We start from the raw sequence: 25,568 nt of genomic DNA on the forward strand, positions 1-25,568 counted from the left end.
TGAGAAATTTCGATATTATTTTTTAGCTGTATTAGTAATTATTTTTATAAATTTATATTTATTATTAATTATTATTATTTTTATATATTTTTCTTTATAATTAAATATTATTAGTAATTATTGTTAAAAATTTTGTATTTATTTTAAAAACAACTAAATGAATGAATAGAAAAATTAAAAAAATTTTTTTTTAATTGAAATTAAATACTCGTGATAATTATTTTTATATAAATTTAATTTTAAATGACCACATGGTGGCAATATGCTGACGACAACAACCGCACAGTGGCCGAGACACGAGACCTACATTTTTCTATATAATATTTATATTCGATTGTATGCTTCACTTGATGGCCCATTTCAAAAAACAAAATTTTTAAATGACACTATATAGCTTGATTATTCATTCAACCTTTCAAATTTTTTTTTAATTCAGCGAGAATTGTTCTAAAAAAAAACCAATGAAATATATCCGCGCATCGGATTCCACGTGTGTGTTAAAACTAATGTTTTTTTTTTTTCATCAACAAATTCACAATAAATCCGTAACAATTACGAAACACACATCGTAATTTTATAAGAAAACATGTTTTTTTTTATTTCATTCTATATATGTGTTTGATTGCCTAACTTGTGGATTTTTTATTTCAACAATTTCAAATGATAGAAAAATATAAAAAAAAAAAAAATTCTTTTTAAATTAAATGTATATAATTTCTGATTTTTATTAACCGCAATCGTAATTCGCGCATGACGTTAAAGAATTTATAAATAATTTTTCAATATTAATTATTATTTTTATTGTTACTATTTAATTTCCTTTTTTAAATCGAAATCGTTTCGATAGTACAACTATCAATCAATAAAAAAATATTAAATTAATTTTAAATTAAATAATAATTTTACTATTATTTTTAAATTAATTCACTTACTTAAATTATAAATTTCAATAATTGCACATATCACAAATGCACTTGATAGAAAAAAACTTCAGTCGAAATAATTTCGAAATTAAAAAAACAAAAAGTAATCCTCATAAAGATAATTTAAAAAATTCACAACAACACAAAATAAAATTAAAACAACTTTGTTAATTTTAAAAATAATAATAAAATATATTTTTTTATTAAAAATAAAACAGTATACTTTTTGTTTTTAGTATAGTTGGGACTGGCGCGCGCATTGGGCCTTAGTGTCACACACCCAGGCACTGGACACATCCGTTCGACTTTTACAACAGCGTCTTACGGGGTTTCTCATTAACAGCTTTAATGAGAAATTTTGAAATTAATTTTAATATATATAAACACACTTTATAATATATATATTGTTTTATTAATTTATTTATATTTAAAACAATGTTCACACTGCACTTTCAGATGATTTGTATCTTCAATTTAATTCTGCAATGTATACAAGTCCCACTTAATTTATTTACACATACACTGACTGTATACCATCAACCTGTTTTGTATTATTTTTTTTATTTTTTTTTCATCGCATAAGGCCCCTTTCTTTCTCTCTTTCTCTCGCTCTTTCCCTCGGGCATTACCTACCTGTTATTTTTTTTTTTTCAAAATCTGGTTGCATCTCAAGATGCCCCACTATAATGCAATTGCTGCATTGAAATTTTACAACAGCATTACCAACTGTAACAATATTTCAGCAACATCATTTGAAAGTCATGTAGATAATAATATTTTATTATATTTAGATTTTTTTTTACACATAATTTAACAAACTTTTATTTATTAAAATTGTTTATATCCAAATATTCGAAATCTTGAAATTCCACCATCCGGAGCTATTGTAAGTCTGACGTGGCTCACTGGGCCAAACCAATCCAAATCTTTCAGCTCATAAACGTGTGGTTTATTTGCAGATAACTGTAAATTATAATTTTTATAATATTTTTTTTTATAAATAAGAATTTAATTTTAATATTACTTTTTTAGTTGACAATATTGTTCGCCACAGTTGTTGATTTTTATATTGTGCTGTTTCAGATAAACAAAGTGTTCCTTCAACCTTGGCATTGTCTGGAAAATTACCCTTGAAATGTGTTGTATCAATGATGATTGTTTCAATTCTACCAACACTTCCAAGACGAAATATAGACCATTCACAACCAGGCACCTGAAAAAATCACAAATTATATTCAAATTGAGATAAATAATTTGTAATTTTGTTGAATAAATTACGGAACAAGATAAAAGTATAATTAATTTAGTAAATAACCTGAATAATTCCATTACTATCAACTTGAATAATTGGTGGTCTATCAAGTCTTCTAGCAGTTTCCCAACCGTCACCCATATTAAGACCTTTACTAATTCTAATAATATTTTCTGGATGTCCATAATGAGCATTACTAAATTTTTCACAAATACCACCATTAACACTAGCAATAAGATCAATACTTTCTCCTTGACATATTGGCATTAATTTATCTATTTTATTTATACCAAAAACTCTTAAACGTGCTATTCCACCATCAGGATAAATATTTAAACGTAAATAATTCCATGATTCATTTGAATTAATGGAAATATAATTTTTTCTTGTTTCTGGATAACCAGCACCTAATTCCATCATTGGTACAATTGTTTTCCATTTCTAAAATTAATGTAGAATTAAATTTATATTTATTTTTTTATCTATATATTTTCGAAATTATTATTTTTTATTTCGATATTTACCTCACTTTTAAGACGTGATATTTTTTCAAATTCTTTTTCAGATGCTGCTGTTCCAGCTTTACTGGAACGTTCAGGAAATAATTTTATTTCTATAAAATTAAAATATACGTTAATTTCTTTAAATCCTTTCTATAATTTTCCTTATTTTTATATAAATTTTAAGAGTTTAAATTCCAGTCAAAGTGACTGGTAAATTTCTGTTTCATTTGAAATTTAATTTTATACCTTCTTCTTTAAGTAAAGCAGCTTGAATTGATATTCTTGGTACATAATTTCCAGTAAAATATGCTGTATCAATGCAAAATCCTGTAATTATTGATATTTTATTTAAAGATATTATTGACCAATCATGACCAGCACATCTTTTTCTTCTTGTTTCCCAACCATCCATCCATTTTCCAAATTCAGTAAATACACCTTCTTTCCATTCTGGCTCTTCGTCCTAATTAAATAAATAAATAAATTTAATCAACAAACTAACAATATACTAAAACAATACTAAATATTAATTTTACCTTTAAAAGATTTTCAGCAACAGCAAACCAATCATCAGTCGCAAACACAATTTTTCCACCATTCTTTTTTATTAAAACAAGATATATATTTATTAAAAATTTCTACACAATATAATTTTTATTTTATTACCTTTATTGAAGCAATTTCATTTTCTTCAGAAAAACCAGAAATAATATCTGCTCGTCCCATTGTCTTTAAGTATTTAATTGCAACTGTCTGGCTATTATTAAAAAGGTCGTTCACGTAGCCAATATTTTTTTTATGTTATCAAAAGAGCATAGTACAAATACATACAGACATAAAAAAAAAAAAACGTCATTAAGTTAATTATTATCTTTAATGAATAATTAATCTTGCATTTAAAAAAAAAAACCTCTTTATTCGACTGTTATTATTTAAATGAAAATTATTTTTTAAAATGTTTAAGCAAGACAACATTACGTCTTTACGTTATCTTAATTATTTAAAAATAATTTATTTATATTATAATTATCAGTATGTACATTAAATTATTACATTTTATGTATTATTTATTATGTCAATAATTTGTTTAACAATTTTTTCACTAGTTATCATAATTGATTTATCAATATTATCACCAATTTTTATGTTATTTTTAGTATTTTTATTATCAACTGATACTTTAGCTGATGCATGAAACTCTTTGGCTCCAGTTGAATTTTTAATTAGTGATATATTATCACAAGTGATACCACTACCCGGCATAATGATAATTTTATCATCAGCTTTTTCAACAAGTTGTTTAATCAATTCAATACCTTCAATTGCTGTATTTTTTTTTCCTGATGTTAATATTCTCTCAAAGCCAAGATTTATTATTTCATTCAATGCAATAAATGGCTCATCAACTTCATCAAATGCACGATGAAATGTAACAGGTTTTGGTCTTGCTGCTTCAATTATTTTATGACAAAATTCTTTTTGTATTTTATTATTTTCATCAAGTGCACCAAATACAAAACCATCGACATTATGATTTTTTAATAATTTTAAATCGTAAATCATTGCATCTATTTCTTCTTGTGTATAATTAAAATTACCTGATCTTATTCTTATCATTGAATAAATTGGTATGTTTGTGTATTGTTTTGTAAAATTAATTAGCCCAAGTGTTGGAGTTAGACCACCTTCAGACAATGATGAACATATTTCTAAACGATTTGCTCCACCATTTACAGCATTTTTAACTGATTCAATTGAATCTATACAAATTTCTAATACCATTGTTTATTATAAGCTAAAAAAAAACAATATACAATGTAAATAAATAACATAAACAAATAAACATAACTGTAATGTTGATAACAATATTATTTAAACATTTTTTTTTATAAACAAAATTTAGCATACTTACTCTATCAAGTTTATTTAAATATATTGATTGTTGTTATTATTTTATTAATTAATAATATTTACACGTCAACACATAGAACAAGGTGACATTTATTTATTTATTTGTTTATGTATTTACTTTTTTTCTCTTGTTTTGGTTTGCGCATGTTCAATGGCAACCTGGCGGTAAAATTTAAACAACTGTTTTCTATATTTAATTAACAATAAAATTTTTATGAAATTTGAATTACATTTTAAATTAATTTAAAAGCCTAATTATTTAAATTTAATTTGTTTGTTTTTTTTTTTCTTTTCTTAGTTAATATTGTTCGATAATTAATTTTATTATTTGAAATTTCCCACTAAAAAATGGCTGCCAGTAGCCGCCATCCAATCACAAGCTTTTGCTTTTTTGCTCGATAAAAAAAAAAAAAAAAAAATATATCACATGTGCCTTGTGTGTGGTGTTTTAATTTTGTTAAAGTAATAAATTCACGTGGTATTTAATATTTAAAAAAATAACATTGCTTATAACAGGTAAATTAAAAAACAATAAACAAAATAAAAAATTAATTAAAATAGTTATATTAATTGTTTATAGAAATTATTTTTTTCTCAAATTTTATTTTATTTTGTGATATTGAGGTTATGTGAATAATTTTGATAATTAAAAATGTCATTAATTAATAAAACATTTATTTTATAATTTAAATTATCGAATTACATGAATAATTTTTTTATATTTTTTAGATAATTAACAATGGGACCAACGAAAAGTAAAAGAAAACCATTTGAAAATATAAAGAAAAAAATAAATCCATTCGAAATTCATATTAATAGAGATAAACAAAATGTACTTGGTCGACAATCAAAAGCAGACAGAGGTTTACCAGGTGTTGCAAGATCAAAGGCACTTAATAAACGTAAAAAAACATTACTTCAAGAATATAATTCAAAAGACAAAGATAATGTATTTAAAGATCGTAGAATTGGTGAAAAAGATTTCACAATGTCATTTGAAGAAAAAGCACAAGCTCGTTATTCTGCTGAATTAATGAAAGCTCATAAAAAAAAAAATATTTATAATCTTGGTGAAGAGGTAACATTAACTCATCGAGGTAATACACTTGAAGAAATTGAAAGATTTGAAAATCCAAATAGTGATGATGAAGATTATGATGATGATCGTGGACAATTGAGTAAAAAATTTGTAAGTGAAGCTCATTTTGGTGGTGGTATATTTACTAAAGCTGATGGTAATAGAGATGTACTTGCTGAATTAATACTTGAATCAAAAAAAAAAAAAGCTGAACAACAAAAAACACGTGAAGATAATATTAAAAAAACAGAAGAACTTGATTCAACATGGAAAGATTTACAAGCACTTGTTGTTGGTTCATCTAAAATTATAACAGAGACTGAAGAAAAACCAAAAGCTGATGATTATGATATTGCTGTTAATACATTAAAATATGAAAGTCGTGCTCAAGCAACTGATCGTTTGAAAACAGATGAAGAAATACAAAAAGAAGAAAATGAAAAATTAAAAAAATTTGAATTAGATAGATTAGCTAGAATGAAAGATCCTTTAAATGATGCTGATAGTAAAAGTAATCATAAATCAGCTGATCATTTAGATGATGGTTTTCATATTGAAGATATTGAAGAAGAACAAGAAGATGAAATATTGGCTTATGATGATGATGGTGTTATGGTGGGAATTAAAAAAAAAGTTGAAAATGTTGAAAAAAATTTACAATCTGATGATGAAGATGATGATGATAATGATGATGATGAAGAAGAAGAAGTTGACGATGAAGAAAAAGAAGAAAAAGATGATCATGACGATGAAGAAGAAGAAGAAGAAGATGATGATGATGATGACGACGATGATGAAGATGATGATGATGCAGAAAATAATTTATCAGATTTAAAAGAATCTGATTCATCAAGTGATGAAGATGAAGATGAGGAAGAAGATGAAAATGCATTTAAACCATTAACACAAAAATTTCCAAAAGAAAAGAAATCTAAAAAACCAATTGAAGAAGAAGCAGAAGAAGAAGAAGCAGAAGAAGAAGAAGAAGAGGAAGAAGAAAAAACAGTTGAGGTAAAACCAAGTGTTCAACTAACCAATACATTTGAATATCATGTTAGAGATGTTATAAAAACAACTAATGCCAAAACAACAGATGACATTGTTAAAGTATTTCAAACACTTGATAAAATATGTCCACAATTATATGATCTTGCTCAAAAAAATCCACAATCAACTTGGACAACAATACAAGAAATAATGAAAGAAAAACATGATAAATTTGAAAAAAATCAAAGAAAATATCCAACTTTAGATACATTAATATTATTCAAAATAATATCATTGTTATTTCCAACATCTGATTTTAGACATCCTGTTGTAACACCATGTATTGTTTTTATGTCACAAATACTATTGAGATCAAAAGTTAAATCAAAATTGGACATTGCTAAAGGTTTATTTATTGCAACATTGATGCTTGAATTTACTGTTTTAAGTAAAAGATTTTCACCAGCAGTTATTAATTTTTTAACTGGAATAATTTATTTATCAACTGTTAAAAAAGAATCAAAGAATCTTCGTAAAACTTTTTCACCATTTAAAAGTGATAATGATTTTTTAAATTCACTTGTTCTTGCTGAATCACAAGTTACACTTAAAATACAACCAGCAGAACCACACATGAGAGCAAATGATTTAATCAGAGGTGATATTGATAATGATTTTAAATTACGAGCATTTTTAACAGCAATTAATTTATTAAATGAATTTAAAAATAATTTTGATGAAATTGATGCTGTTCATGAAATCTTTGAGCCAGCTATTAATTTAATGAAAATGAATAATTATAAAAATTATCCAAAAAATATAAGACAGTATATTAAAAAATCTATCAATGAATTTGCTGAATTGAAAAATAAAAAATTAAATTATTTAGTTAAAAATAAAAATAAACCAAAAGCATTAAAACTTTACGAGCCAAAAATAGAGACAGTGTAAGTATAAATTAATTTTATAAATTATATACCTATATGTTTATTATATTTAAATGTTTAGTTAATTTGTTATTAATTCAATTTATATATTATTTTTAGATATGATGGAAAGAGATACAGACCAATGTCTAAAGAAAAAGCTGAACATGAAAAATTAGTGCACAAAGTTAAGAGAGAAATGAAAGGTGCAATACGTGAAGTACGTAGAGATGCAGCATTTATTGCTAAAGTACAAATACAAGGACAAATTAAAAGCGATATTATACGTAAACGTAAAGTTAAAGAAATTTATGGTGAAGGTGCTGCACAACAAGGTGAACTTAATCAATTAAAAAGAAAAGCTAATTCCAATAAAGCTGACTAATTTAATATTAAACATTTATTAACAACAAAAAAAAAAAAAAAAAAAAAATGTATAAAATTAAAAAATTTTTATAAATAAAATTGTTTCAGTATGTTTTTTAATTTAAATATGTTTTATATTTATTTTTAACATTTTTATGTTTTGATTTAAAAAGTACTTGTTAAATTAATAACAATTAAACTAATATTGTTATTAAAAAAAAATAATAACAAATTTAATAAAATTCTCTCCTCGAAATGCTCACAAGATAAATTACCGATTGTTTTCCTATTGAGAGAGGAGAGAGAAGAGAGAGAGAGAGAGCCAAAGTTTATAAACAGAATGTTACGTCAAACCTGTATCACATAAAAATGACAGCTTAGATTATTATTAATAAAATAGTAATATTTTTAATTATTTATCTCTTATATTAATAACAATAAAAATGCAAAATCACGAAATTTTGATACAAGAAATTGAGGGTATTGATGATTACCTAGGCCCAACATTCAGGTATAAATTTATTTTAATAAATTTCCTAATCTATATTATGTTTTTGATATTAATATAAAATTTATTTAATCAATTTTAATTGTTATCAAAGAGGGTGGTTATTCATAAAACTTGTTGAATTACGCGGGGGTTGAAACAACCCTCTACGCAGATGCAAAAATTTAGCGCATGTCAAGGGTTGATAACAACATTGAGTCATCAAATTTCATTACAATAACATTAATTTACATTTATTATTATTATTTTAATTATTGATATAATTAATTGATGGTGATTTTAAAAAAGTAGTTTTAATAATGACAACAAATGCATTGAATTTTTTGTCATCAATGATAGCTCCAAAACATGAACATTTACTTATTGAACTTGAATCAAATGATACAAGCAGTATTGGTCTTGTTATCAGGTAAAATAATGTCAAATAATTATTGATAAAATGATAATAATAATAATAAATTAATGATAGTAAACGTATTTTTTGTTGTTAAATATATAAAGGGTGTTTTAATGAATTTAAAATTAATTACAGAGCAATTTATGATGGACATGAGCATGAAAAATTTATGGAAAAATTAGATGAACGTGTTAAAAGTCATGATAAAGATATTGAACGTATGTGTAATCATCATTATCAAGGTTTTATTGATTCAATTAGAGAATTATTACAAGTTAGAACACAAGTACAACAATTAAATACAGAAATATTAGAACTTGATAGTAGAATAAGTACATCAACAAGAAAAGTTATTGAAAAAGGTGAAGAACTTGTTAAATCACGTAAAGTTGAAACAAATATTGCTGCAGCAATGGATAGTTTAACAACATGTTTACCAGTATTAGCAGCATATGCAAAATTACAAAGACAATTAAAAGATAAACGTTATTATCCAGCACTAAAAACACTTGAACAATTAGAAAATAATGATATTCCAAAAGTTAAAAATTATAGATTTTCATCACAAATAACAGATAAAATACCATTATTACGTGAAAATATAAAAGATGCATCAATGACTGATTTACGTGATTTTCTTGAAAATATTAGAAAATATTCACCAAAAATTGGACAAGTTGCAATGCAACATAGTGCTGAACAACTTGTTAATGAAGCTGAAATAATTGGTAAAAAAAAAAAAAAAAATTTACAAAAAAAATTAACAATTAATGAAGGTGAAGAAGAATTAAGTGCCCAAGATTTAATGGATTTTAGTCCAGTTTATAGATGTATGCATATTTATACTGTACTAAAAGAATGTGATACATTTAAATTATATTATCAGATACAACGTCAACAACAAGCTCGTCTTGTACTTCAACCACCAATAAATATGCATGAAAATATAAGTGATTATCAATCATATTTATATGGTATTGTTGGTTTTTTTGTTGTTGAAGATCATATATTAAATACTGGTAATGGTTTAATAACACGTTCATACATTGATGAGCTATGGTCAATGGCATTATCGAAAATAATAAGTTCATTGAGAACACACTCAGCCTATTGTACAGATGCAACATTAATACTTAAAATTAAAAATTTAATTATGTTATTTAATACAACCTTGAGGAATTATGGTTATTCTGTTGGACAATTGTGGGATTTATTACAAGAAATAAGAGTACATTATAATGAAGTATTAATGCAACATTGGGTACAATTATTTCGTGATATACTTGATGAAGATAATTTTTTACCAATACAAGTTACAACACAAGATGAATATAATAATATTATACAATCATTTCCATATCATGATGATAATGATGATGTTGAAAAATTAATATTTCCAAAAAAATTTCCATTTTCAATGATGGTACCAAAAGTTTATCATCAAGTTAAAGAATTTATATATGCTTGTTTAAAATTTTCTGAAGATTTAAATTTAACACAAACTGAAATTGATGAAATGATTACAAAATCAACTAATTTATTATTAACAAGAACATTTAGTGGTTGTTTATCATCATTATTTCGTAAACCATCATTGGCATTACTTCAAGTTGTACAAATTATTATTGATACTGGTTATTTAGAAAAATCAACTAAATATCTTGAAGAATTTGTATCAAATATAACTGGGTAAGTCAAAATTATTTATTATTTAATTTTCATAAATAGTTGGATGTTTAATTTTTGTATTTTTCATATAGAACACCTCATGAAGGACAGCTAAGTTGTGCTGGTGTTAAATCAACAATGTTTAGAGTTGCTAGAGATGATGCTGAAAAACAAATATGTGATAAACTTGAACGTAAATTAGATGAATTTATTGAACTTGAAAATTATGATTGGAATTTAGCTGAACCACAAGGTCATGCATCAGGTTTTATAACTGATCTTATTGCATTTCTTCAAAGTACATTAACATGTTTTACAAATTTACCAGAAGAAGTTGCACAAGTTGCATGTAAATCAGCATGTTCACATATTGCTAAAGCAATATTAGATATATTAATTTGTGATGATTTAAAACAAATATCAATGGGTGCATTACAACAAATTAATCTTGATACAATACAATGTGAACAATTTGCTGCATCTGAACCAGTTGCTGGACTACAAGAGGGTGTATTATTACAATATTTTTTACAATTACGACAATTATTAGATCTTTTTATGAGCTGGGATTGGCCAACTTATTTTCATGATTATGGACATGAATCAAGCAAGTATAATTTAGTTACACCAAACATGGCTGTGCTGTTACTTGAAAAGTATGTATTTAATTTCGTTGATATATTTGCTATTATTTTATCTAATTTATATATTATCAATTACAGATTACGTGAATCAGATAAAAAAACTGTATTTTCAGTATTAAAAAAAAGCGAAAGAGATAAGAAAAAATTACTTGAAACTGTGCTTAAACAATTACGACAACTGGCACAAACAACCCAACAATAAATATAAAAAATTACCTATATTTTTAAATTGAGATTACCTAATTAAACATTAAAGAAAAACATAAATTACAAGCTAATTTTCATCTAAAATTTATATATATTTGTTATAAATAATTTTAATTTTTTTTTCAACTTTATTTTTTACTCTTTGACGATTTTTTTTTTTGTTTTTAAATTAAACTGAAAAAAAAATCATTATATAATTAAAATAACATTTTTTTCTTTAAATATATTTGTTATTTTAATATTAAATAATAATAAATAATTTAAATTATCAAGATTAATGTATTTTTTTTTTATTTTCACCTTTTATATTGACAAATTTTTAATTAATGTTTTCACTGATATTTCATTTCAAACTGTACATTTTTTTTTTTTTTTTTTTCGATAACATTATAAACTCTTTTTCCAAAAAAAAAAAAATAAATAAAAATAAAAATTGTTTACATATTTATTTGGAATAATTATGATTGCGCTTCATGACTCGTTATTTTTTTTTTTTATTTAATTTTTTATTTTGTCATTTGTGAATTTCATTATTTATATATACTTTTTTTCGTTTTTTTTTTTGAATTTTTAATTTTTTTCTTATAAATAAGCTAATCATTGATTATAAATCAACCACCAAGATACGAATAAATCAATGAATACATACAAAGAACAATCAATAATAGGTAAATTGTAAAAGAAATTAAATACAAGCTGGGAAGTTTTGAACAAACAAAAAAAAATTAATAGAATAACAAAAAAAATACTAATAATAATAAGAAAATGAAAATAAACAAATAGTAAAAATTAATTTGAATTTAGTATTAGCCATGTTCAATAATCAAAATTATAAAATCAATGTGTAATTAAAATTTAAAAAAAAAAAAAAAAAAATATTATTAGTTATGTTGTAAACTTTACCAACAAAAAAATTTGGTGGCACATTTTTTTTCAATTAAGTTTGTTCTCAATATGAAGGGATATTTTATTATTTCTTTTTTTTTTTTTTTTTCTTCTTCTATGATGAGTGTGTTGGACTAAGCATCAATGTCTGGGTCAACGTCCTCTGGTAGCATGGAAAACTTGTTGGAAGCCACAAAGTTCTAAAATGAATAATTCAACAATTATAATTAATGCTTATTTTGTTTTTTTTTTTTTTTTGTTTCAATTTTAAGGAAAACTTACGACTGTTGGTTGATCAGTTGCCTTTGGCATTGGTGGATCTTCTTTGTGTGAATCACGTTCACGTTCTCTGCGTTCCCTATTAATAAAATAATTATTATTTATTTAAAATTCAATTTAAATTAAATATTAATGTTTAACTTACTTTTCAGGTGGACCACGAGAATCATTGTTTCGTCCACCTCCACCACCACCTCGTGATTGTCCAGCTCCATGACGAGTGTTTACTTTTGAGTCATTTCTTGAATCACCACGATTATCTAAAGTATAATATAATCAAATATTAATTAACTTAATTAACAACAATAAAATTAATTTTAATAGATAAAAAATTTACCAGAACGACCAGAAGATCCACGATTATCTTGACGTCTGTCATGTCTATCTGTATGACGATTATCTTGACGTCTGTCATTTCTATCTTCATCAGAACGCCATGTTGGTCTTGGTTTTTCTTTTTCACGATCAACACGTCCTCCTCCCTCCTAATAATAAATTAATTTATAACAATTAATATTTAAATTATTATAATAAGAAAAATTAAACTTACTCCATTGCGACGTCCCCATGTTGTTTTATTTTCAGTTGTTTCTTCTTTAGCTGCTTTTTCAGCATTACTTTTAGCAAGACGTTCTTCAATTTCACGTTCACGAGCAGTTGTATCAACTGGTTTTGCAGCACCAAATATATCAGCAGCTGGTTTTTTTGGAGCTGGTTTTATTTCTTTAACAGGCTCTTCAATAATTTCAGCTTCTTCAGGCTTAATAACAATAATTGGCTCAACGGGTTTAGTACGTTTTGCCAATACTAATTTTTGTCTTTCACGTGGTTCTGCTGCTAAAAATTTAATATAACAATAAAAATACATGGATTTAAATTAATAATTAAAAAACAATTATTAAACTTACAAGGTTCATCACGTGGTTCATCACGGGGACCATCACGTCGTGGTCCAAATGAACTAGTATTACGATCACGAGACCAATCATTGTCATTTCTAAATCCACCACCTCCACGTCTTTCATCATTTGTGAATCTTCCTCCTCCTCCACCACGTCTGTCATCATCACCACCACCACGATAACTACGTTTATCATTAAATGATGATGTACTTCTGTCACCCTCTCTCCAACCACCAGGCTTATTGTCGCTTTCAGATGTTTCACGATCTTCTCTTCTATCAAAATTACCACGACTACGAAAACGATCATCATTACCACCTGATGGCTCTTCTCTTGGCTTACTACGCCAATCACCAGATGTACGTTCAGGATCATCATAACCATCACGACGATTATTATCACGATTCATTCCCATACGTCCACCACCACGACGTTCTTCATTGCTACTATTTGACACATCAATTCTAACACGTCGTGTTTTAACCATTGTATTTGCCATTGATAATGCTGCAATTAAACCATCACGATCTTCAAATTCAACATATCCATAACCACGAGCTTTTGTTGAATCTTTTGGAAGACGTATATTTGATATCTAAATTAACAATAACAAATTTGTTTACATTTCATTTTAAACTCGATGTAAAATAATAAATAAAAATAAATATTTTTTACCATCATGTCTTGAAATAATTCTTCAAGATCTTCATCAACAACATCATATGGTAGATTTGATATATAAGCAACATAGGGAGGATTATGTGGTATATTTTCATCTTCAAAACCTGGTCCTCTTGCTGCTCTTGGTGCAGTTGGTAAAACAACTGGTTCTTTACTTGATTTTGGCATATATGAACCATTATCTAAACATTTTTTAATTAATATTGATGTTATTGTTGATGTTATTGTTTGATAACAAGTGTATTATTATTGTTTGACATTTCAATGATATACATACCGTACTCATCATCTGGATCATCAGCCCAGCTGGTTGACTTTAAAGGGACAACAGGAGGACCACTACTTAAAAATTCTGTCAGGTTAACTGTTTGTCCTTTAGTTTTTTTGCCCTTCTTACCTAAACGTCACAACAAAACATAAACAAACTCAATGAATTTTTTGTTGTTATTTAGAACAAAACAAAGATTAATCAGTTTATTTAAATGAAAAAAAAAATAAGCTTAATATCATGATGCAATTCCCTCCAAGATTGAAAAATCATTAGGATAAAAAAAATGCTTGGGCAGCATGTTCAACGTTAACGGCAAAAATCTAAAATATGTTTGGTTATGTGAAAAATAAAAATGAACTTAATAATATTCAATTATAAAAAAATAAAAATTTTATTTAATTTTTTTAATTCAAATTTTAATAATTAAAAATTTATATTAACAACTTACGTGAAGCCATGATTGCAAAATTGATTTCTGAGAAATCAGAAATTCCAAATCTGTGATAAAATTTTACGGGTGCACACGGACACGATCAACTTGGTGATCTTTCAACAAGACGAAATTTTTTTTCCTTCATAAACGTGTCAAATTTTAATGAAAATTAATTTCCCTATAAATTTTTATCATAGAAAAAAAGAAAATAAAAAATTTCAAGTATCAATAATAATAATATAATATTATAATTAATTTAATATCCAAAAAAATTGTATTTATTTATAAAAATTTCCAATAAATCAAACTAAAAAAATGTTTATTGATAAAAAATTTAATTTTAGCGCATGACATTGCGCAACCCGTAGTAAAATTCATTAAGGCTTTAGAAAAAACATCCCTATATAAAAAATAAATAAATTGCAAATTGCAATACAAAATTCACAAAATATAATTGAATATTATTGGAAAAAAATAGACAACAGCAACGCGTCCAAAACAAATATAAAAAAGATAAGCAAACGGATTATTTATCAAACAATTTTGCATGACAATTTATGGGTCATAATATACGTGAACGTGAAATGGTTGGCGTAAAAGAAGAAATTCAAGCTGAATATAAGGATGATAAAAACAAGGATGATGCTCTCAACTTGTTAAGCAATATGGTTGACGCTAGGGCTTGCTATAAACCCAGTGAACGAGTAAGATATTTACAAAAAAAAAAAATACATAAATCAATCTAAATTATTGTCTTGAAATATTTTTAAAAAATCAACAATCAAATTGCTGTTAGATCAGTTTAATGCACTGAAATTATTACTATTTTTTATTGACACTTGATGATTTATTAGGTACACATTATCATTATAATTTCAATTAAATTTTGTCATTTATTTTTGTATCTATTTCTAAATGTATTTGTAGCTTTTGTCAGTTTTTTTCTACTAGTAATTATTCTTTATCATGATTTTATTTTTATAAATTAATCATTGTTGTCAAGCACTGTCTGGTTGACACTTAAATCAACACTGAATCAGAGTTGAATGACTTGTACAAATTTTTATGCTACATTTAATATTTTTTTAGTTTTCCTGCTTCAACAAACACACATACAAAACTCTCAAATGGAAATTAAAATGATTTTGTTATTAAATTAACTCACTGAGTCATTAGACGTCATGTTATAAATCATTAGAGATAACTTGGTCAAAGTAAAAGTTGTTGAAACATCAAGTATAACATCAAAATGATTATTTTTTTTTTTCTAATCATGAAAGTTATTATTGCAAAAATAAGCCAAGAAACATGTTGTCATTGTTGGTATTTTTATCAATCGTTAGAAAGCTCGTTTGTCAATCTTCTCACTGACACTAAAATCAGTAACTTTCATTTAAATTAATCTTCTTATAGAAATTTATATTTCTAGTATTATTTATTTCAATAAAAAAATAACAAATTTAATCAATTGAAATAAAAATACAAAGCTTTTTTTTGTTTACGAATAATTAAACTGGGTAATTAAATGTAAACCAAATTGTGCTCAATTTTTAATTGAGTAAAAAAAAAAAACATGTCTATTAATAATTACAATCAACATCATGAAAATAAAATAGTATCAAATTAGCCGCCAAATATATTTGGAGCTCAAGAATCCATATGAATTTACAGACTCATTTTAAAATATATTTTTTTATTCTAAAAAAATCATTTGTTTTTAATTAATTCGTCAAAATTATAAAGCTAAAATTAATTTAATTTAATTAGTATTTTCATACTGCTCTTGTTAACAAATAGAAAAAAAAAAAACGAGAGCAAATGATGTGCAATTTGATCTTATAAATATAAAAAAAAAAAAGACTATTTTGTGTTCCATTTAACTATCTCGTAAAGTCATCTAATTAAAGTCAGAACATCGAGCCAGATAGAGTCAAAAAAAATCTAGAGTTGAAAAAAAATAAACACCTTTTGATAAAAATATTTAGAAAAATTTTCTATTAAATCCATCAGGTTTTAAAATGACCAAGAATTTTTTTTATCAATGTTTTAAAATCTCACTTTTAATCCTCTTTTTAAAACAAGTTTTAAATGGAAAATTCTTGTTTTTTATTTTCTTCAAGATATTGGTGACATTTTCACCAGGTAGAATTTATGATAGTAATCTTAATCCAGCACTTTCTTAATATATTCTATATTTACTTTGATGATTTGTCTGGATGTAAGAATTAAGCTTGAAAAATAAAATAACAAGATGAATAACATTGACCTGAGTTACAGAATTAAACTCATGATATGTAAGTGAGTTTTTGTATATTTTATTCAGTGTTTACACTCAGTTTGCTTGTTGAATAAGTGAGTTCTATACTCTTTCATGTGAGTGTTCTGTGTTGATATCATGATGTTCCCAGTTATAACTTATAATATTGTCAGACAAAGAAGGGGTCTCATCTACACTGTAGTTGTTTTTTTTATTTTTTTCGTTTTTTAAACTTCAGTCTGTTAGTCACTCTCGACAGCTCGTTGCGATTAGACTTAATCATTAACTTATAGATAAATTTTTTTATCATATCTATAAAAACAATTTAACGAAATTTATTAAAAAATCGGTTAAAAATATTTATCATCATCTAAACTTTTATCATTTATTTCTTTTAATAATCTATTTTTTTAATTATAATTTATTTTATTTTTAATTATTATTTTATTTTTTTCAGTAAAAAGGAATTACAAGATTTGAAAAAAAATAACAAAGTGGATGTTTAAGTATTTTTCCAAGTTATAAAAAAAATTATTATTTACATTTTTTTTTTCTTTAATTAATTTTGGTTTAATTAATAAATATTAGAAAAAAAAAAATATTGCATGGACATTGAAGTATTGAAGTTGTACCGGTGAGTTGTGTAATTTTTTATTGAAAAAAATAATCAATTTATTGTTAAATAAATATCATACACATGGTTACTGACAACAGTGATAAAGTAACACAAGTCAGTATGACCAAGGACAAACAGGTAAAGTTATTTATATTACTATCATAATCACGTTTCTATAGAGAAAAAAAAAATTCGAATTTTTTAATTTATTTAAAATAATAATCAAATATTCATTTTAAATAATTGTTATTGGGGTCGAGGTCTATCTATTCTCGTAATAATCAATAAAGTTTAATGAGGATGTTTATAAAAAAAATAAAAAACTAAATAAACAATGGAAAAAAAAAAAAATCTTTCAATCGATATTTAAAAAATAATAGCACAGCATTTTTGTTATTTTATTTTTGAGTTTTATAAAAAAATAGGCAATTGGTATTTTAATTTTATGATAGAAAATTCAATCGCATGGTTTCTTTGAATATTTATTTATTTATATCCAGTTATTTCATGTTAATTTCACTGAGTTTAAGCATGCATATGAATATTTAAAAATTGAAAAAAGAATCGAGATATTTACTTGTAAAAAATTATATTGAAAAATTATCGAAATTAATTGTAGTTTTAATTTGTTTTAAATATTTTTTTTTAGTCATGGTTTCGAGGTGTACGAAGCAGTAAATTTCGTCATGTTTATGGTGTACCAGCAAAGCGTGATAAATGTTATGATAATATTAAAATAACTAAGAACGCTCATGATTCACAATTTTGTTGTGTTAATCCAAAATTTTTGGCAGTTGTTACTGAAGTTGCTGGTGGTGGTGCATTTCTTGTCATCCCACTAGACCATGTAAGTTTTATCATTGTAATTTTAATCATTAACATGTTGTAGTTATTTAAAAAAAAAAAAATTAAATTGCCATTAGTGAGTGGGCCATTAAAACTTAGCGGGTGATCTGCAAATTGCACGTTAAGCGGGCTATTATTTTATCGCTCTTTAAAAATTGATAACTTTTTTAAAAATAATTATTAACATATGAAATTTTATCTGTAGACTTTTTAATATGTCTAGAATATATTGTCAAATTTTTATAAAATTTTAACGGACAGTTTTGGAAGAGTACACAGCAAACTCTCTAGAAAAACAATTTAAAAATAAAGAAATATTTTTTTTTGTCTCATTGCTCATGCTGTCCATTGAGTCTCACGTATTTCTGGAATTTTTAACACTACTCTTTTTTTTTTTTTTACCTTTATAAAGTTCTAAAAATATAGACATTTTTTTAATTTAGTTAACATATTTTATATTTTACAAATTGTCTACACTGAATAAGACAAAAAAAATAATGAAAAAACAATTTGAAATAATTAAAATTTCAAGTATGATTAATAATTTTATTTATTTTTTCTATTATTCTTCACGGAAGTAAATTACACACGGAAATAGATACTTTCGTTTTGCAAATAAATGTTTAATTGATGTATTAAAATAATAAAATAAGATAACAATAAGATTTAAATATATGACGAGTTGTTGCATGGTAGTAATGGAAAAAAAAATAGGATGAGTCTCACGCTCGACGAATTCACGGTCATATTTTATTCTCCGACGATGCTTCACGAACTTTCACTTACTATTTCTTGATGTTAATCGATCCGCATAAATTCTTTGAGCCATATCTCAACAACTTTTATTTAATTTTTCCTCAATATCATTTGGACTTTTCTAAAATCCTAAACATTTTTTTTCCTTTAAAATTACATTTATATTGATAAAAAATTGATTTATTTACAGACTGGTAGATTGGATTTTAATGCACATCGTGTTACCGGACATAAAGGTCCAGTTTTAGATATTAAATTTAATCCATTTAATGACAATGTCATTGCTTCTTGCTCTGATGATTGTACTGTAAGTTTATTAATGATAAAAAAAAACATATATCATATTCAAATGATGATTATTTTAATGATGTTTTTAAATTACATACTTTAAGATTAAATTGTGGCATATACCTGATGCTGGACTATCAAGAAATCTTACTGAATGGCTAGTTGAACTTCAAGGACATAAACGTAGAGTTTCATATATTGAATGGCATCCAGTTGCTGAAGGTGTAATTTTTAGTGCTGGTTTTGATCATTTAATTATTGTTTGGGATATTAATCGTGGTGAAGCTATTAATATTATTGATCATCATCCAGATGTTATTTATAGTATGTCATTAAATAGAGATGGTAGTCTTCTTGCAACAACATGTAAAGATAAAAAATTAAGAGTATTTGAACCTCGTTCAGGAATTGTTGTCTCTGTAAGTTTTTCATAAAAATAATAGTATTTTTTCATTATAAATTTGTTTAATAAATCTTTGTTTATTAAAAATTGTGTTTTTATATTATTTTTAGGAAGGAATATGTCACAGTGGAACAAAAGCTAGTAAAGTTATATTTCTTGGTGATTCAGGAAGATTATTGACAACTGGATTTAGTCGTCATTCAGACAGACAGTATGCTGTTTGGAGTCAACATGATTTATCAAATTCACTAACATGTGAAACAATTGATTCATCAAGTGGTATTGTTTTTCCATTTTGTGATAATGATACTAATATGGTTTATCTTGCTGGAAAAGTAAGTACAATTTATTAAAAATCATCAATACATTTTAATTTAATTTTTCTTTATGTTTGATTGATTGTTTAATTTATTAGGGTGATGGAAATATTAGATACTATGAAATTGTCAATGAAGCTCCTTACATACATTATCTAAGTCAATTTATATCTGGTAATCCTCAAAGAGGTCTTGGCGTCATGCCAAAGCGAGGAATAACAACAAGTGCATGTGAAGTTTTTAGATTTTATAAGCTACATGCAATTAGAGGAATGTGTGAGCCAATATCAATGATTGTTCCTCGTAAGGTAAACTATATTCATTGCTTATTTTTATCAATAATATTATTTAAATTTTCATATTTAATTGTTGATGTTATTTTTGGCCATTAGAGTGATCAATTTCAAGAGGATTTATATCCTGATACAGTTGGTACAACTCCTGCTTTATCAGCAAAAGATTGGATCAGCGGAATGAATTGTCCGCCTGTTTTGATATCATTAAAAACTGGTAATTAAAATTATTTACAATTTTTATAAATGATAAAAATATTTAAATAATTTATTTATATTATAAATAGGTGGAGGAATTACAACTCATAAACCAAGAGTTTATAAACCACCACAAATACAACCAGCTGCTGATGTTAATACAAAGAAAAAATTTGCTTTTCTTTCAACTGAAACAATACCAGATTATCGATCAGTTGATTCACTTGACATTGAAAAAAGTCAAAAAACATCAAATAATCAAAGCACTAAAATTCATCAATTACAACAACGTTTTGGAAATGTTAATATTCAGGTAAAAAAATCAAATTTCGAATTATTTATTAATTTATTTATTGTTTACTTTGATTTTCATTGTTTTTTTTTTTTTTATATTTTTTTTTTAAATTCACATTAATATTGTTTTTGTAAACTTGTGTTTTTTTTTTTGTGTGTTTGGGTTTTTTTTTGTGTTGATTTTTTTAATTTTAAATATCTGCTTTAAACAAATTGTGATTTATATTTTAAAAAATTGTCTTTTTTTAAAAAAACAATTAAACAATTTCATATCAAGTACTAAGGTATTTTTGTTTTTTTTTTTGTATTCAATTTTTTGGCGTTTATCTAACACACTAACACTGCATGGTCCATCTACCAAGACACCAAGATGTAGCACTCCATTTTATGAGCTCGTTAGCAAGTTTGGAGTCCATATGAAAACCAACAAGGTAGGATAACAAAATTTAACCCTTTGACATTAGAAGAATTATTTAATCCAAACCAATATCTAAATTAAAATTTTGAATAATTTAAATTGTAGAATTTTTATTTAACATTTTATGAATTATATATTTTAAATTATAAATTTATACTTGTTAGTTATTTGTTTAATTTCTAACTTATCTAAATTTTTAACTCTTTATACTTAAATTATCCAAAAGACAATGATTATTTTATTTATAATTTTTCTCAATTATTCCTATAGCTATTTGTAGTTTAAAAAAAATGTTTTTGTTATTAGTTTATAGTAAATAATAAATACATCAAAATCATTAGAATTTTATATTTTATTTAGCACAATACATCAATGAATGACAACAAGAATCATGAATCAATTGATGTTCCCAATAATGAAGCTGAATTACGTCTTGTTTATGCAAGACAAACTGAAGAACTTCGTTTAGTTAAACTACAACTAACAACTAGTCAACGACGTGTTAAAGAACTCGAAGAGCAAATAAGAAAACTTCAAATACATTAAAATTTGAAACGACCAATAAAAAAAAACAACAACAACAATCATTTATTTATGATAAACGTAATATTTGTGGAGATAAAATTTACCAAATATATACTTAATTTTGCTGATCAATCAACAAGAAAACCTGCAAAATTATCGTAAATGTTTTATTATTATTATTCTTATTATTATTAAATTTTAAATAACAAAAAAATAATTGGTACAAAAACACATGTGTGTATAAACTTGTAAATTTTTTTGTTTGTTTCTTCTTTGAAAAAAAACTTGAGCCAGCCTTCAGGCAAACTCTCATTCCCAATTATTATTACTAATTTTTTTTTCCATATTTGTTTAATGAATTAATTGTGTTTATGTTTATTGTTTTAAACAATCAAATTGTTTACAAATAATTATTTAAATTTATGTTTAATTTGACTGTTGATATTATTTTTTTATATCGTTTTTCTTTTTTTTTTTTCGAATTAAATTAATTGTAAATTAAATAATGATTTTCATCTTTTTGTATTTTTAGATATTGTATGTATTTTTTCATACCTCAATGTAATTGATATTATAAAAATTAGCTATAACTATATACGTATGTGTGCAAATAATTTTTTTTTTTCAAATTTTGTCTGCATATCTCAGTCCTTTATAAAATTTCAAAACACAAAAAAAAATACAGTAATGATTTAGTGTGCCTTTGTAAAATTAATGCGAATTCATTTTTTAAAACTGTGTGTGTTTCATAAACAATAAACAATTAATATAACAAATTAATATATAAAAAACGAAAAAAAAAAATATCCTGAAATAGTTGTGATTAAATGATATATTCATAAATAAAAATAAAATCATATTTTCAATGATTAAAAATAAAATTGAATGACATAAATAAATTAATAAATTTTGTCAATTTATGAAACTAAATTTTAAATATTGAAAGAAAAAAAATAAACAAATTTTGCCAATGTGCCAATAATTGGTGAGACTTTAAAATTTTTAAAAAACAAAATAATATATCGCATAAATAACTTAGGCATATAATTTATAGTCTAACAACAGATGCCTTAAATGTATTAAATAAAAACAAAAAAAAAAAAAATTTAATGCCAAAGAAAATAGGACAAAATGAACAAGATAAAAACTTACAAAAAGAAAAAAAAAATAAGATAATATTTTACAATTAATTACTGGCTCTTTATACACAAAATAAAATAGTATTTGTACGTACAAATTGATATAACTAATGTGTAACTTAAAAAATAATAATAATCAAATAAAAAAAAAATAAAAAAAGTCAATTACAGACATGTTCTTTGTTTTTTCTTTTAATTTTTTTTACATCAAATTGCTCGACAATTTAACTTTGTACATAATAATTTGTTTTCTACAAAAAAAGACACTGGTCCCATCGATATTATTTACTAATTTTTTATCAACTAACAATTAAAATATTAATATTAATATACTTTGATAATTTTCTTGTAAATATCATGTGTGCTTTTTGTTAAATATTAAATGGTGCAAAAGCATTATAAAATCTTCTTAATACAATTATGTTTGGTACGTTCTGGACGGAATCGTAATAATTTTTGTTTTTGTTGTTGTTATATTTAGTTTTTTTTTCTATCTCTGAAAGAGATATACTATTGGTGCAATTAACAATGAGATAAATACAATAATATTTGTAGATTTTTTTGTTGCTGAATTACAACCATCACTGTCACAAGTGTAAATACAAGTTCGATATTTAATATTTTGATCATCACCAGCTGTGTTTGTATAATGACAATCATTTCCTAAATTTGCTGATGAACAAAATCTTTTTGTTCCAACTCCACCTGATGAAAAAAAAAATATATATATAAAATTTATAATACATCATAAAATAAAATTAAAGTGTTGTTGATGTATCAAAATTAATAAATTAAATTGTGAAAATATAGATAATAAAAAAATGATTATTTATAGAAAAAAAGTGAGAGTATTTATTAATTATTAATAGTTATTAATTAGTATTAATTAATGTGTAAATAAAATTAATGATTAGATGATAATGAACCTCCATAACGTCCAGATGTTTTAATGCAATATTTTGCACCATCAAGATAATCACAGCTTGTTGGTTGAAGTGCTTCAACAGTCAAACTTGCATCTTGACATTTCCATTCACTTTCAGTTGAGCATTGATAGCATTTTATTCCCCAGGCTCAATTAGTTTAAATTAATTAACAAAAAAAAAAATGTATTTATTGTTAGTATTTATTAGTCATTCATAAGCACCATTTGTTAAAATATTCATGTCATGAAAATCATGATAAAATAAATATTATACAAAACAACAATAGCATAGATATTTAGTAAATTAAATATATTATTTTTTAAAGCTATATTTTATCATGATAATTTAAAATTTTATTAGTACAATTAATGATTAATCAGCAGCCCATTTTCCTAGCTAAATTATGATACATTAATTTATGTTTGTTTCGTTTTGATGATAGTTTTTACCCTCAAATCTTCCAACATGTTTAACACAATATTTAGCACCCCAAACATCACTGCAATCAGTTGGTGATATGTCAATATCTTCACTCATATATTCATTGCACTGAAATGGATGAACGTTGTTTGTACTGCTGCATTGATAGCAATTAATTCCTCTAGCTATTAAAATATATATTTTATAATATTTCACAAATAAATAAATTAAAATTATAAAACTAATATATCAGAAAAAAATAAATTCTAAATTATTTTTAAAACAATTATTTTGTAATATTGTTAATAATTTTTTTAAAAAATTTAAAAATTTATATAAATATCTAATCCACCTGTTTATAAATTTAAATAAATAATAAAATTTTGCCGCTGATTTTTGACCGCACCCAAACGACGCTCATAGAAAAAAAAAAAAAAATGTTTTTTTATATTTTTAATAGTTAAGCAAATATTAGAAAATTGATCTTACCTGGTGTAATAAATTCAAGTAGAAAATATCCCAATAAAATCATTGAATAACAATGAATATTTTTTGATGATACCATTTTGTTTTAAATTAATATTATGTAAACATTAACAAAATTATAACGAAAATAAAAAAATTAAAAAAATCGAAATAATGTTAATACACTCAGCTGTAATGTATTTGGCGGTTTCACCTGAATTCAGGTAACGAAAAGAGAAAAAAAAAAAAAAAAAAAATGAAAAGTATATTTGACTGTTATATTGTGATGGAGTTTATGAATAGGTTTTATACTTTATAGTGTACACCTTTATAATATATATCAAACTATACATTACTATTAAAAAATGCGTGATCAACAGAAAATACATGAAGGCAATACCAAGTCATTTGATGGCGTCATGTACATGACACCGCCCACATTACAGTGGGGGGAATAAATCATCATATAGAGAAATCTAATTTATATATATTAAAATAATGAAAAAAAAAAAAAAAAATTATAAGTTGTTAAAAAGTAAAATTAATTGACTTGAATTGAGTAAGAATCATCTTCAAAATTTTAACA

At 24.4% G+C, this 25,568-nt stretch overlaps 7 protein-coding genes and 1 long non-coding RNA gene across 17 annotated transcripts; 4 read left to right on the forward strand and 4 right to left on the reverse strand.

Moving 5' to 3' along the window:
- Window positions 1-1,087: 1,087 nt before the first annotated feature.
- LOC122853135 (allantoicase-like) lies at window positions 1,088-4,748 on the reverse strand. Of its 2 annotated transcripts, XM_044153411.1 has the most exons (8): window positions 4,591-4,748; window positions 3,345-4,473; window positions 3,215-3,277; window positions 2,925-3,141; window positions 2,700-2,788; window positions 2,239-2,616; window positions 1,948-2,136; window positions 1,210-1,886 (listed from the first exon to the last, which is right to left on the reverse strand). In XM_044153411.1, the coding sequence occupies exons 2-8, from the start codon at window positions 3,402-3,404 to the stop codon at window positions 1,752-1,754; spliced, it is 1,131 nt and encodes a 376-aa protein (XP_044009346.1). In that variant the 5' UTR covers window positions 3,405-4,473; window positions 4,591-4,748; the 3' UTR covers window positions 1,210-1,751. The 2 variants fall into 2 exon arrangements, with proteins under 2 accessions (XP_044009347.1, XP_044009346.1); XM_044153412.1 differs by lacking the exon at window positions 4,591-4,748 and having other exon boundaries at window positions 1,088-1,886; window positions 3,345-3,539.
- Window positions 1,776-2,221, forward strand: LOC122853138. The gene is made up of 2 exons (XR_006373890.1): window positions 1,776-1,888; window positions 2,007-2,221. It is a non-coding gene; the product is annotated as an uncharacterized LOC122853138 (long non-coding RNA).
- On the reverse strand, window positions 3,661-4,460 carry LOC122851091 (copper homeostasis protein cutC homolog). Its single transcript, XM_044150139.1, has 3 exons — window positions 4,187-4,460; window positions 3,858-4,129; window positions 3,661-3,669 (listed from the first exon to the last, which is right to left on the reverse strand). Exons 1-3 carry the CDS (start codon window positions 4,458-4,460, stop codon window positions 3,661-3,663), a joined length of 555 nt encoding a protein of 184 aa, XP_044006074.1.
- Window positions 4,749-5,014: 266 nt separating the features above from the next.
- Window positions 5,015-8,072, forward strand: LOC122853139 (nucleolar protein 14 homolog). Its single transcript, XM_044153415.1, has 3 exons — window positions 5,015-5,105; window positions 5,319-7,601; window positions 7,701-8,072. Exons 2-3 carry the CDS (start codon window positions 5,329-5,331, stop codon window positions 7,963-7,965), a joined length of 2,538 nt encoding a protein of 845 aa, XP_044009350.1. The 5' UTR covers window positions 5,015-5,105; window positions 5,319-5,328; the 3' UTR covers window positions 7,966-8,072.
- A 203-nt stretch (window positions 8,073-8,275) lies between these two features.
- Window positions 8,276-11,825, forward strand: LOC122853140 (exocyst complex component 6). Of its 2 annotated transcripts, XM_044153416.1 has the most exons (5): window positions 8,351-8,457; window positions 8,549-8,863; window positions 8,987-10,540; window positions 10,612-11,175; window positions 11,242-11,825. In XM_044153416.1, the coding sequence occupies exons 2-5, from the start codon at window positions 8,754-8,756 to the stop codon at window positions 11,363-11,365; spliced, it is 2,352 nt and encodes a 783-aa protein (XP_044009351.1). In that variant the 5' UTR covers window positions 8,351-8,457; window positions 8,549-8,753; the 3' UTR covers window positions 11,366-11,825. The 2 variants fall into 2 exon arrangements, with proteins under 2 accessions (XP_044009352.1, XP_044009351.1); XM_044153417.1 differs by lacking the exon at window positions 8,549-8,863 and having other exon boundaries at window positions 8,276-8,457; window positions 11,242-11,803.
- Window positions 11,826-12,321: 496 nt separating this feature from the next.
- Window positions 12,322-15,195, reverse strand: LOC122853142 (eukaryotic translation initiation factor 4B-like). 2 transcript variants are annotated; one of them, XM_044153425.1, is made up of 9 exons: window positions 14,837-15,195; window positions 14,395-14,514; window positions 14,112-14,299; window positions 13,443-14,031; window positions 13,085-13,371; window positions 12,872-13,019; window positions 12,680-12,794; window positions 12,538-12,613; window positions 12,322-12,455 (listed from the first exon to the last, which is right to left on the reverse strand). In XM_044153425.1, the coding sequence occupies exons 1-9, from the start codon at window positions 14,844-14,846 to the stop codon at window positions 12,390-12,392; spliced, it is 1,599 nt and encodes a 532-aa protein (XP_044009360.1). In that variant the 5' UTR covers window positions 14,847-15,195; the 3' UTR covers window positions 12,322-12,389. The 2 variants fall into 2 exon arrangements, with proteins under 2 accessions (XP_044009360.1, XP_044009361.1); XM_044153426.1 differs by having other exon boundaries at window positions 13,085-13,368; window positions 14,837-15,138.
- Window positions 15,196-15,261: 66 nt separating this feature from the next.
- LOC122853141 (coronin-2B-like) lies at window positions 15,262-23,137 on the forward strand. 6 transcript variants are annotated; one of them, XM_044153421.1, is made up of 12 exons: window positions 15,415-15,525; window positions 17,536-17,712; window positions 17,793-17,832; window positions 18,344-18,541; window positions 19,487-19,603; window positions 19,689-20,003; window positions 20,098-20,322; window positions 20,403-20,612; window positions 20,697-20,814; window positions 20,885-21,108; window positions 21,452-21,520; window positions 21,868-23,137. In XM_044153421.1, the coding sequence occupies exons 2-12, from the start codon at window positions 17,684-17,686 to the stop codon at window positions 22,051-22,053; spliced, it is 1,731 nt and encodes a 576-aa protein (XP_044009356.1). In that variant the 5' UTR covers window positions 15,415-15,525; window positions 17,536-17,683; the 3' UTR covers window positions 22,054-23,137. The 6 variants fall into 6 exon arrangements, with proteins under 6 accessions (XP_044009353.1, XP_044009354.1, XP_044009356.1 ...); XM_044153420.1 differs by lacking the exon at window positions 15,415-15,525 and adding an exon at window positions 16,590-17,427; XM_044153422.1 differs by lacking the exon at window positions 15,415-15,525 and adding an exon at window positions 16,590-17,276.
- Window positions 22,980-25,425, reverse strand: LOC122853143 (U-scoloptoxin(05)-Sm1a). 2 transcript variants are annotated; one of them, XM_044153428.1, is made up of 4 exons: window positions 25,007-25,052; window positions 24,547-24,702; window positions 24,098-24,244; window positions 22,980-23,876 (listed from the first exon to the last, which is right to left on the reverse strand). In XM_044153428.1, exons 1-4 carry the CDS (start codon window positions 25,047-25,049, stop codon window positions 23,662-23,664), a joined length of 561 nt encoding a protein of 186 aa, XP_044009363.1. In that variant the 5' UTR covers window positions 25,050-25,052; the 3' UTR covers window positions 22,980-23,661. The 2 variants fall into 2 exon arrangements, with proteins under 2 accessions (XP_044009363.1, XP_044009362.1); XM_044153427.1 differs by lacking the exon at window positions 24,098-24,244 and having other exon boundaries at window positions 25,007-25,425.
- Window positions 25,426-25,568: the final 143 nt, after the last annotated feature.

The sequence above is a fragment of the Aphidius gifuensis genome, linkage group LG3 (assembly GCF_014905175.1).
Source record: "Aphidius gifuensis isolate YNYX2018 linkage group LG3, ASM1490517v1, whole genome shotgun sequence".
NCBI lineage: Eukaryota > Metazoa > Arthropoda > Insecta > Hymenoptera > Braconidae > Aphidius > Aphidius gifuensis.

Excerpts from the sequence above, each read along its gene's own strand:
- LOC122853142 (XM_044153425.1), bottom strand. Across the intron at positions 14,300-14,394 it reads TGATCCAGATGATGAGTACG|ATAATGGTTCATATATGCCA; the intron begins GTATGTATATCA and ends AAAAATGTTTAG. Across the intron at positions 12,456-12,537 it reads CAACTGATCAACCAACAGTC|AACTTTGTGGCTTCCAACAA; the intron begins GTAAGTTTTCCT and ends TATTCATTTTAG.
- LOC122853140 (XM_044153416.1), top strand. The coding sequence starts at position 8,754 with ATGACAACAAATGCATTGAATTTTTTGTCATCAATGATAGCTCCAAAA. Across the intron at positions 8,864-8,986 it reads AGTATTGGTCTTGTTATCAG|AGCAATTTATGATGGACATG; the intron begins GTAAAATAATGT and ends AATTAATTACAG. Across the intron at positions 11,176-11,241 it reads GCTGTGCTGTTACTTGAAAA|ATTACGTGAATCAGATAAAA; the intron begins GTATGTATTTAA and ends TATCAATTACAG.
- LOC122853139 (XM_044153415.1), top strand. The coding sequence starts at position 5,329 with ATGGGACCAACGAAAAGTAAAAGAAAACCATTTGAAAATATAAAGAAA. Across the intron at positions 7,602-7,700 it reads GAGCCAAAAATAGAGACAGT|ATATGATGGAAAGAGATACA; the intron begins GTAAGTATAAAT and ends TATTATTTTTAG.
- LOC122853135 (XM_044153412.1), bottom strand. The coding sequence starts at position 3,404 with ATGGGACGAGCAGATATTATTTCTGGTTTTTCTGAAGAAAATGAAATT. Across the intron at positions 2,617-2,699 it reads TATCACGTCTTAAAAGTGAG|AAATGGAAAACAATTGTACC; the intron begins GTAAATATCGAA and ends CATTAATTTTAG. Across the intron at positions 2,137-2,238 it reads ATAGTAATGGAATTATTCAG|GTGCCTGGTTGTGAATGGTC; the intron begins GTTATTTACTAA and ends TGATTTTTTCAG.
- LOC122853141 (XM_044153418.1), top strand. The coding sequence starts at position 15,379 with ATGGGTCATAATATACGTGAACGTGAAATGGTTGGCGTAAAAGAAGAA. Across the intron at positions 20,613-20,696 it reads CAATGATTGTTCCTCGTAAG|AGTGATCAATTTCAAGAGGA; the intron begins GTAAACTATATT and ends TTTGGCCATTAG. Across the intron at positions 21,109-21,451 it reads TTGGAAATGTTAATATTCAG|ACACCAAGATGTAGCACTCC; the intron begins GTAAAAAAATCA and ends CCATCTACCAAG.
- LOC122853143 (XM_044153428.1), bottom strand. The coding sequence starts at position 25,049 with ATGATTTTATTGGGATATTTTCTACTTGAATTTATTACACCAG. Across the intron at positions 24,703-25,006 it reads ACTTGAATTTATTACACCAG|CTAGAGGAATTAATTGCTAT; the intron begins GTAAGATCAATT and ends ATATTTTAATAG. Across the intron at positions 23,877-24,097 it reads AACATCTGGACGTTATGGAG|GTGGAGTTGGAACAAAAAGA; the intron begins GTTCATTATCAT and ends TTTTTTCATCAG.
- LOC122851091 (XM_044150139.1), bottom strand. The coding sequence starts at position 4,460 with ATGGTATTAGAAATTTGTATAGATTCAATTGAATCAGTTAAAAATGCT. Across the intron at positions 4,130-4,186 it reads TGTCGATGGTTTTGTATTTG|CAGCAAGACCAAAACCTGTT; the intron begins GTGCACTTGATG and ends AAATAATTGAAG.